Below are 10,251 nucleotides of genomic sequence, written 5' to 3'. Positions count from 1 at the left end.
ATAATTAGAATTAGTATAAAATAAAATTATTAATAGAAGAAAAATGTATCAATGTTAATATAGTTAAATTATTATCCTTTAAAAACGAGTTTATTCTTGTTACATTATCAAAACATTGTAAAGCTATTTTAACATACACAATGATCAAGCCCACAAGAATTAATTTTATTTTTTGTTCTCCAAATCAGAACTTTTCGTAATTAAATATTTTTTCAGTTTATTTATAAAAAGATATTTTTATCACGTTAGATAATTTAACTATATAACTGTGTAATATTTTGGATCCTATATTATGGCATATGTCTTCAAAATCCTCTTTTATGAAGTTTTTATTTAAAATTTTTTTCTTCCATTATTGTTTTCTAATTAATTTCTCTTTTTTGTCTCTCTCCTTCGTGACCCAATCGCGTACCACTACCTGCGATGGCCAAATTTCTGCATTGCGCATTTTGTCTGTCATCTTTATTAATGCAGACTCGTAACGCGGTTACCTGATCTTCATTTTCATGTTCCTCATTTTTATGTTCGTCACTTTTTTCTAGGAATGTATTGGAAAATTTTTCAATTAGTTCATCTTTTGAACATTTAACTATATTTCTGACAAAAAACTCGGACTTGACAACGGGTTTAAATCCTTTAATTTAGAATTTTCATCTCTTACTTCCACGAACAATATTTGTATTGATTTTAGAGTTTAAACTTGTATTATCTGCATTAGTATTTATTCATGATCTTTTTTTGTTGCGATCAATAACTGCAAATGGCATCTCAAAATTTTCAGTATCAGATTCACTCAACATAGTGGTTTGATGGATGGATGGTTGAAACATGGATAGATGAATGACCTAACGATGAATTTTTCTTGAATACGTGAAAGTATGGGGGTGATAGATATTTGGCGATAATCTATTGGTGATGAAGGGTATTTTGTTTTAGGAATTGGATGAATTGAACTGGATTCCCATTGTAATGGGATGAATGAATGCATTAAGCAGTGATTGTAGAGTGAACTTAAGGTGCTGGAGATGAATGGAGCGATGATTTGTAGAAACCATGCTGGTAGACTGTCTGGATCTGTACCGGATGGACAGGCCTTCGTTAGCATATGCAGGACGGAGTATGGAGTATGTTGATGTTGATGACGACTATTGATAGTTGTAGCTTTTGTTGGTAGAGTTTTGTAGGACGGGTCGGTTGACATGGAAGCAAAGTGGGTGTTGAGTGTGTTGGCATCAATTTGCTGTGAAGTTGACGTGTTGAATGATTAGTCAGAGCCTCTGATTTTGTTGACTTGGTCCCGCATGGCTTTGCTTCCACGCTTACTGTTAGAGAAAGTTTTTGAGTTGAAGTTGAGGATGAGTTTGTTGATATATTTGGTGGCTTTGAGGATGGATCCTGATCTCATGAATTTATTTTTTTTGCGAAGTAGATATTTGATGAATGGGCTAATGATCTGATCGTGATGTTTGATGTTGGGTAGTACGTGTTGTAAGTTGTGTTGATGATTTTGTAAAAGTTATAACAGTGTTGCAATAAATTGTCAATAGAGTTAGTTATGAACGTAAAATATCGTTAATAATATTATTATTATTATCATTGGCACCATTGTTAATATTATTATTATTGTTACAAGTATTATTACTTTTAGTAAGATCATTGTTATTTTTAATATTATCAAAATTAATGGTGTTATTTTTAAAAATTGCTGGTAGAGTATTGAGAAGTCAATGTTGTTGATATATTGAAAGTAAGCACTTCTCTGTGATGGATGACGACGGCAAAACGAGATGTTTTTTCTCGTGGTGTTGTTTTTCGATGGTGAATTAGTTGGTGGAGGATCAGCAACCACCCTAAGATGATGTGTTGAAGCGTGTAGCCTATAAGTGTGAGTGATGTCCAGGTTTACATTTATCCTATATATTCTGTCAAGGTTGTGACCTTGGTTGGTGGGATTCCAGAATATAGGGTGTAGACCTGTTTGAAAGATGGAATGATGGTTGAGTTGATTGAAGTCACCTCCAATGACGAGTTTGAGTCGCTCCCAAACGCAGTGTTAGAGAGTTCATCGATGTAACCCATCAAGGTGGAGATCTCGTATGATGGATGATTTGGTGGATGATAGACAGCGCAGATGAAGTATGGTTCACTGTCAATAATGCACTTGAGACAATGGGTTTCCAGTGCATCATTGATAGCATGAGGCGAAACGATGTGAATTTGAGAAGAGATGGATGACTTCGAATAGATGATAACGCCTCCTTCACGTTGCCTGCCAGGGCGGTCTTTTCTGAAGAGTGTGTAGCCATCTATTGCGATCAAACCATCAGGGTGATTTGGCATAAGCCATGACTCTGTGATGATAATGATGTCAGGGTGGAGATGATACACATCACATCTTAAATGCTCAATAGCAGGTGGTTTGACAATGCTAGTGTCATTCAAAATGTAGATTGTGGGTGGATGATGACATGGGGTGATTTTATCTGGGTTGTAAGTCGTAGTGTTTGATGTTGATGAGGTTGGGATGATTAGGGGAGGAGCGTCGGCTGAGATGGTTGCTTCTTTTATAAGTTGATGAAACTACAACTGGTATTACTGACGGGGGTGTTGATGTTGAAGTTGTTGTAGAGTGCTGTAGCGATTGAAGAAAAGAGGAGAGGTTTTGATGTTGGTGATGATCTGAGTTTCAAATTTAGTTGAGGAAAAGAGATTTTCTTATGGTCTTTTGATGGCGAATTTGTCGGGTTGAAATTCAAGCAGTTGTTGGCGTGTGTATTGGATCATTTGCGTGATGATAAGAGCGATAACTTGCACTGTGTAGATAAAAGTAAAAACGGATAAAAAAAGTTAATAAAACAGAAGACTAGAAACTTAATTAAAAAATTGAAATTAGCTAAAAATGAAGTGAAATTGTTATTTAAATTATATTAAATTAGATTAAATTGATGTCCTGGGTGTGATATAAAACTGCATCTACGCTGCCTTGCAGGCTTTTGAGCAAAAGGCTAGGCCCACCGCTTATAACTGGTGGTTGGCGTCATAACAAGACAAGGGTTGAACAGAGTGAGCAGGAAATAAAAAAATATTCAGATGCGGTTAAAGGAAAAGTTGATAAGTTGTCATTAGATGTCAAACAGGTACAAAAAACAATTGTTGATACCTCATCTAAAATTGAATTTCTAAATGACAGAGAAAAGAGGATAAATAATGTGATCCTATATAATTTGCAAGAAAAAGGGGTTAACACGAAAGAGGTTGTTAAAAATTTATTGAAAGAAATATCAGAGATTGGTTTAGAAACAGAGGGAATTGAAATTTCTAGACTGGGCAGAAAAATGGAAGATGATCAAAAATCTAGACCAGTTTTGATTCAGTTTGCAAACATCAATACCAAAAATTTGTTGCTTGCAAATTGTTATAAACTCAAAAAATCAGCAATTTTAAACAAAGTAATCGTCAATCATGATCTTTCCAAGGAAGAAAGAAGTAACAACAGAAATCTTTTGGAAGAAAAAAGGAAAGAAATAAGTGCCAAAGAGGCTCAAAGAAAAACCAGGTGATTTTTATGTGGTTGCTGTTAGAAAGCAAAATTTAGAGATACAAAAAATTTAAGTCAGACAAATTTGAAACATTTAAGAATTATGATGTCCAATGTAGATACTTTGTCTAATAAGTTTGGAGATTTACAATCCTTGTTGGGAAGTTTAAAATGATTTAATTGCCTTAATGGAGGTGAATCCCAAAAATTTTAAAAAATAATAGAGTTTTGTCTGAATACAATTTGCAGGGGTACTCAAGTTTGGCATCTAGGTTTTCTGATGTTGGTAGAAGGGGACTTTTGCTGTTTTTTAAAAAGTCTTTGTTGGTTTCAGAAGTTGGTATGGTCTCAGAATTCAAAGAATATATGACAGTGAAGGTTTGCATTTCTGGTAGATTTTAAATATTCTGTTTGTATACAGAAGCTCCACATCCAGTGTTGAAAATAACATTCATCTATTAACACTGATTAATGATAGTCTAGCATTGCCAGGTGATTTTTTAATGTTTGGGGATTTCAATTTACCTGGAATAGACTGGGATACGTACAGCTGCGGTGGAGGTGAAGAGAAATTTGAAAACAAATTTTTAGATATCCTTAAAAATAAATTTTTGTTAAAACACATTAACCAGCCAACAAGATTTAGATTTGGTCAGTCTGCAAATATATTGGATTTAGTGATTTCATCACAAGATTTTGTTAAAAACGTGAAATTTTATTCACCTCTTGGAAACAGTGATCACTCTGTGGTTGAATTTATGATTGCTGGTTTTGGACTTTTAACAGATATGAACTTGAAAAACGTTTTGCTTCTATCTAGGCGATTACAATGGTTTGAAGTTGGCTCTGTTACCATCAGTGATTGATGTGTTTACAGAGGATAAAAATGTCGAGGATGACTGGAAGATTTATAAAGATAAACTGAGTTGTGGTACTCTTGATCGTAATGGTAGTGGGATGTCACGCCGCATCAATATAGAGGCAAGGAGATGCCATTTATTCCAGGCTGCACGTATGCGTGCTCGAACGGCAGCTTCAGCTGTTCCAGCACAATCCAGAACATCCCCTAGATATTGAAACGATATGACTTCTCTACCTTAATGGCTTCAAAGACAGTGCTATTTCGAATTTATTGTTGAGAATTGCACTGTTTTTGAAGCCATTAAGATAGAGAAATCTGTATAAATCTGTGATACGTCCGGTGTTGTTATATGGTGCAGAAACATGGCCAATGACAACCAAACTGGAACAACAACTCCAACGAACCGACATGAAAATGTTCCGATGGATGCAACGAATTAGTCTGAAGGACCACAGTGAATTGATGTTATAAAGGACGAATGCCGGCAACACTGTCTGCGATGGTTTGGTCATGTCAAACGAGGTGGAAACAGTGCCATAATTTTTCTTGCAGATGTTGAAGTACCTGGCTCACGTCCCAAAGGCCGTCCAAAGAAGTCCTGATCGCAAACAATCGAGAAAGACATGAAAGCTCTACATTTAAATGATATGGATACAACTGATCGTCTAATTTGGCGCAAAAAGTTGATGGCAAAAAAACAACGTCCTACCTTTGGAAACTGGGTCTCTGGACGCTAAACGAAGATTGATGGATTGATTAAATTAGATTAATTTGAAATGTTTACGATACCAAAAAAAACAATATGCTAATTTTGGCAGTTTTAGACATGGCAAATAGAATTATAATGTTTATAAGAGGATTGTTGGGATTGGTCTGTTGAATAAAGTAGATGAAGTCTATGAAATGATTTATGGATGGTCTTAACATGTTGGTTCTGTGTGAAACATGGCATGTATCTGAAGGTAATATTTCGGTTTACTTAGCTATGCCACCTAGTTTCTCATTTGTGGATTACGTCGGACCAAACGACCCATGTCACGAAGGATTGGTGATTTACTTTCGAAATTATTATAAATATAAAAAGATAAATCTATCTTTTGTTTTCCAAGTTTGAGACTGGGGCCATCAGATTGAAGATTGGGATTGATCAGTTTTGTTTAATTGCCCTCTGTAGACCTGGCTCGGAACGGATAACTTCAGTATTCTTTGAAGAGTTTATTTCTATGTTGGAGTTAATTACAATGTCGGAGGCTCGTATTGTTGTTATGGGTGATTTTAACATTGAACAGTCCTATTACTCTACGATTACATGGAATGCTTGATATTGTTACAAAGGTGAAGCCGAGATAAGAACTAGTAGTTAGAAATTGTGTGGAGCGCTTGCAATTTAGTTAGAAGGCGTAAATAATTAAAACGGTTGTTAATAAAAGTCACGTGACACACTTACTAGCGGATCGGTAGCTATATAAAGAACTCCAAGAGACACAAGAGAGACAGAGGGACAGAAGAGAGAGACACACACAAGAGATATGAGAACAGGTAAGAAAAAGACGAAACAACAGTGGACGTAGACGTCGTAAATGTGATTTACGTAGTTATTTTGATTAATTTATTGTTTCCATTACTGCTTTTATTAAATAAATGTTCAACTTAGTTTGCGTTTAAAGTAGTTGTGTTCATCTATCGGAAATCTCGAACCTACGGATAAACGAATTCTTGACTGTCATTGGAAGGTAAAACACGGTGTTGGAAATATAGCGAGTACTGAAGCTATAACATCGGTGTTGGTAGTTACGAGGTCGAAGAGGTTACAAAACTGGTGTTAGAAGTGGGATCTTTAGGAGACTACACACTGGTGACAGAGGTAAGATTTTGATAGCTGGAAACTTACTGCAGTAAAGAACGCCAGGACTAGGAGAACACAATACAATTAGTCCGTTGAGAGAAGCTTAATTATTGACGTTTGGTTGTAATCCGTAATTTACCCGTCTTATTTATTGTGCTGTATTCTAACGATTTTAACAATTAATAAAACGAGTGATTGATTACGGCAATACACACAAGTAATTGCCAGCACTGTTTTCTTTCTGATAAAGTTCATCTGAAATAAGTCTGTTCAGGAGTCAAGAATATACGTAGAGAGAAATAACCACAACCTACAAGTACAAGGGGTCGGTTATAACAATTGATGTCAGAAGTGGGATAGTTAGAAGAGGTGTTCCAGCTGGCTAATCATGTTAATCAACAAAAGCTTATGTCTGGTTTGTTCACACAATTTTTCACTTTTTGATACGAAGATTGAAGATCCGTGTTCAGTTAAATAAGTGCGAGAGTGGAAGGACCTGAATGAAAGATGTTTTGTTGAAGCACTGGAGAATTTTTCTGTGGCGAATAAATGTCAAACTGATAATGTTAATCATGAATTTGCTGTGTTGAGTAGTGAAATAAAACGAATTTTTGATGATTTGATGCTTATGCGGGTGATTTATCTTAAACAGACAAATGCTGCACCTTGGTTTGGGAGCGAGTGTAGACGTCCGGAAATTGAGAATCTAAGGAACTGGGAGCTCTCATTGAAGCCTAAAATTAAACTTTTTTCTGACAAGCGTACACATTATTGGAACAATATCGTAAATAGTAACAAAAATAAGAAAAATCTTTGGTATGCTGCCAATAAGATGTTGGGTCAAAGTTTGGTAAACATTTCTTTTAGTAATGAAACTCTAAATGCTGATCAAATTTTACAATTTTTGATGATAAAATTGCATGGACAATTAAAACAACAAGTGCACATCCTGATGTTTGGTTTCATGCTGTCTCGATGTTTGATAAATGTACGTTTTCCTGCTTTCTGTTGGTTCCTGAAATTCAGTTGAGGGAAACGATACTATAATCTCCAACGAAAACATGCAGATTGGACATGATCTCCACGCGTATCTTTAAAAGATACTTGGACTCATTTATATGTTTTCTGACGAGTTTCATAAACTTTTGTTAACGTGTTGGTAAATTTGTAAATTTTTTCCAACTCTAAGCATGCGATGATTCAACCGATCTTGAAAAAGGCTAACTCGGATTCAAATGTGGTGAGTAACTATAGACCAATATCAAACCTTTTCTTTATTTCAAAGGTTTTGGAGCGTGTCATTGTGGTTTTTCTGACGAAATATCTAACAGCAAACAATTTCATACCAATCAACCAATCGGCCTTAGACGCTACCATTCAACTGAGACTGCATTGGTTCATGTATTGTCAAACTTTTTTGCGCGTATAGCTGATTGGAAGATAACTACTCTTTTTTTCTTGATCTTCTACATTCGACTAAGTTAATCACAACAAACTTTTTTGAAAAATTGCATAATAATTTTGGAGTGTCAGGACTTTTCCTTGCCGTGTCATACTTAATAGGTCGAACTCTACAGGTTTTGTTTAGAAAAGTTTTATCAGCTGCCAAGAAGGATCAGGAATCAGTGTTAGGACCAGTTTTGTTTTTGCTCTATACTGCGGATATAATTAAAATAATGAATTTGCATGGACTTTTCAGATGTTTGATGGACATTGAACGTTGGGTGTTGAGGAATTCATTGAGGTAAAACCGGGGTAAAACCCAGATGCTTCCTGGCTGCAGTTGTCGAGACTTGATATAACCTCGATTGAGGTTGGTGACGTTGAGGTGTAATTTGTTTCTACAGCCATAAATTTGGGTGTTTGGTTGGATAGCAGGCTCTCAATGAAAGATCATATTAAATCGCTTGCAATTGCAAGTATGATCATCTCAGGATTCGACACTATTTAAACAGATCTGCCATGGAAACATTGATACATGCTTTTGTTACATCTAGGGTGGATTATTGTAGCAGTTTGTACTTTAAACTACTTGACAAGCTGCACTTCGGTCAATTCAAAATCGAGCTGCAACCCTTGTCACCAAAAATCTGAAGTTTGATCTTAAACGAGCTATACTGGCGAAAATTTGAAAAGAGGATAATTTTCAGAATTGCTGTGTTGAGGTTTCGGTCATTACATGGCTTGATATTACAGTATTTGACATGCAAGTTTATCATAAAAAACATCTGTTTCGGGTGTGAACTTAAGATCAGTTGATATGACTTTCTGGTTGTGCTAGCAACGAATTTACAAATTTGATCACGAAATATTACTGGAACAGTCTACTGGCTTTTTTTAAAGAAGACAAAATCTATCTTTGATTTTGTTTAAAGAGGAGCTTAAGATTAACTTATTTTTGCAGAACTAACAATGAACTAACAGAAAAGTAAATCGTAAAGAATCTTACCTCGAGTTACTTAGGCCAATCTAAAAAATGATCAACAGAGTCACACTAAATCAGATCCGCAGTAATTTAGATGGTGTCATGTGCTAGAACTAAGGTAGACTTTGCAAACAAAAATTTGTATAAAGTTTTAATATTGAAGAATGACAGATGCCGAGATATTGATTTATTTATTTTTTAAACATGATATTCATAAAAATATATCAATCTTTTCTAAGCATGTTGATATTTTATTGTCTCACTTTAAAATATTTGGAATCAACAAGGAAATCTCAGAAGTATAATTGAAGCGGTATAACATTGAAAGTTCAGTTTAATTAGAAGAATTAAGTTATTTTATCTAGGATCAACGAGAGGATAGATAAAACTGAGAGAGAAAGAGGAAACCTTTTAACCTTTAAATAGAAAGCAGAGCATACTGTTGTAACTCTTAAACGCTCGTAACTACCAACACCAATGTTATAACTTCAATGATTTTTATATCAACACTATTTATGATAGATGAACACAACTGCTTTAAACGTAAACTTTGTTCAACGTTTATTTGAATTACAAAAATAATAGAAATTCTAAAATAATCCAAGTAATTACATAAATCACAATTACAACTTCGCACCAAATTTCGCTACAAACCTCGCTGGAGACCTGTGTCTCCGCTGGACCTTATATAGCCTCTACGGTAGATTTTTACGATCAAAACATTACAAATATAGCAAAGATAAAAAACATAACAAACATTCAAGATAACAAATAATATAGCGCAATTTAATCATTGCAGCGGTTATAACATTCTTGACACCGTTAGTCCCTAACGTAGGCGTTATTTCTTCTTTTATCCGATAAATTGGGGATAACCTGTCTAAATGCTCGGCCTTCATTTTTTCTCGTTGTTTTTCACGATCTCAGGTCCTGTAGATCACACATATATCTTGTTAATGACCTTCTTCCGATATTTTCAATTTTTTGAAAGTTTCTTCGACATCGCCTTTTTCTTCGCCGGAGGTTTTCTTTGTTCTTGAAACTTGCATTATTTTTTTCCGTGTCACGCCGGGTTTTCGTTGTTGCGGTTCCCATAGCCATAGGCAGACGTTATGGTTCTTTCTTGATTTTGTTGGCACTTGAAGCAAGTGCAATCTATCTACTGATTTTACGAAGTGTCGAATGACCAAACGAAGAGTTTAGCTGCATGTTGTAATATTTGCTGTTGACATCTTTTTTACCGATTAGTGATAGAGCGATACAAATAGCATTTTCATCAGCTATGAAGCCGTCGTTAATGCCATTATCCGGGTAGACGAGAACCAAGCTTTCTTTCCAGGTGCATGTTGGAGGGGTTATCTCAAAACTTGAATCATCGTCTGTCACCAATTCATGTCTTAAGTGAACGTCCGCTTCAACGTTAACTTCCCCCTCACGGACATCTTTACCATTTAAATAATCGTTGTCGCTGTTTGAAAGAAAAGTAATAGAAACACTAAACTATTCCAAGTAACTACTTAAATCTATAAACTAATCCAACTACATAAATCACAATTACAACTTCGCATCAAATCTGCAGA

General features: G+C 35.2%; 2 protein-coding genes across 2 annotated transcripts in view; both read right to left on the bottom strand.

The window, feature by feature from the left end:
- Nucleotides 1–362: 362 nt before the first annotated feature.
- On the bottom strand, nt 363–2,306 carry HELRODRAFT_174290 (hypothetical protein; the record flags this gene model as incomplete). Its single annotated transcript, XM_009020822.1, has 5 exons — nt 363–538; nt 1,081–1,240; nt 1,292–1,453; nt 1,939–1,974; nt 2,148–2,306. 5 exons carry the CDS (start codon nt 2,304–2,306, stop codon nt 363–365), a joined length of 693 nt encoding a protein of 230 aa, XP_009019070.1.
- A 7,520-nt stretch (nt 2,307–9,826) lies between these two features.
- The window catches only part of HELRODRAFT_174288 (hypothetical protein), a gene marked incomplete at both ends in the record, with an annotated part of 2,030 nt that continues 1,605 nt past the window's right edge, over nt 9,827–10,251 (bottom strand). Inside the window, one exon of the mRNA XM_009020821.1 lies at nt 9,827–10,139. Within this exon, the coding sequence (XP_009019069.1) occupies nt 9,827–10,139 (313 nt within the window). The remainder of the gene's footprint in view (nt 10,140–10,251) is intronic.

Source organism: Helobdella robusta (genome assembly GCF_000326865.2).
Source record: "Helobdella robusta unplaced genomic scaffold HELROscaffold_29, whole genome shotgun sequence".
NCBI lineage: Eukaryota > Metazoa > Annelida > Clitellata > Rhynchobdellida > Glossiphoniidae > Helobdella > Helobdella robusta.
The sequence above is the reverse complement of the archived record's forward strand: the minus strand, read 5'-3'. Positions and strand labels throughout refer to the sequence as shown.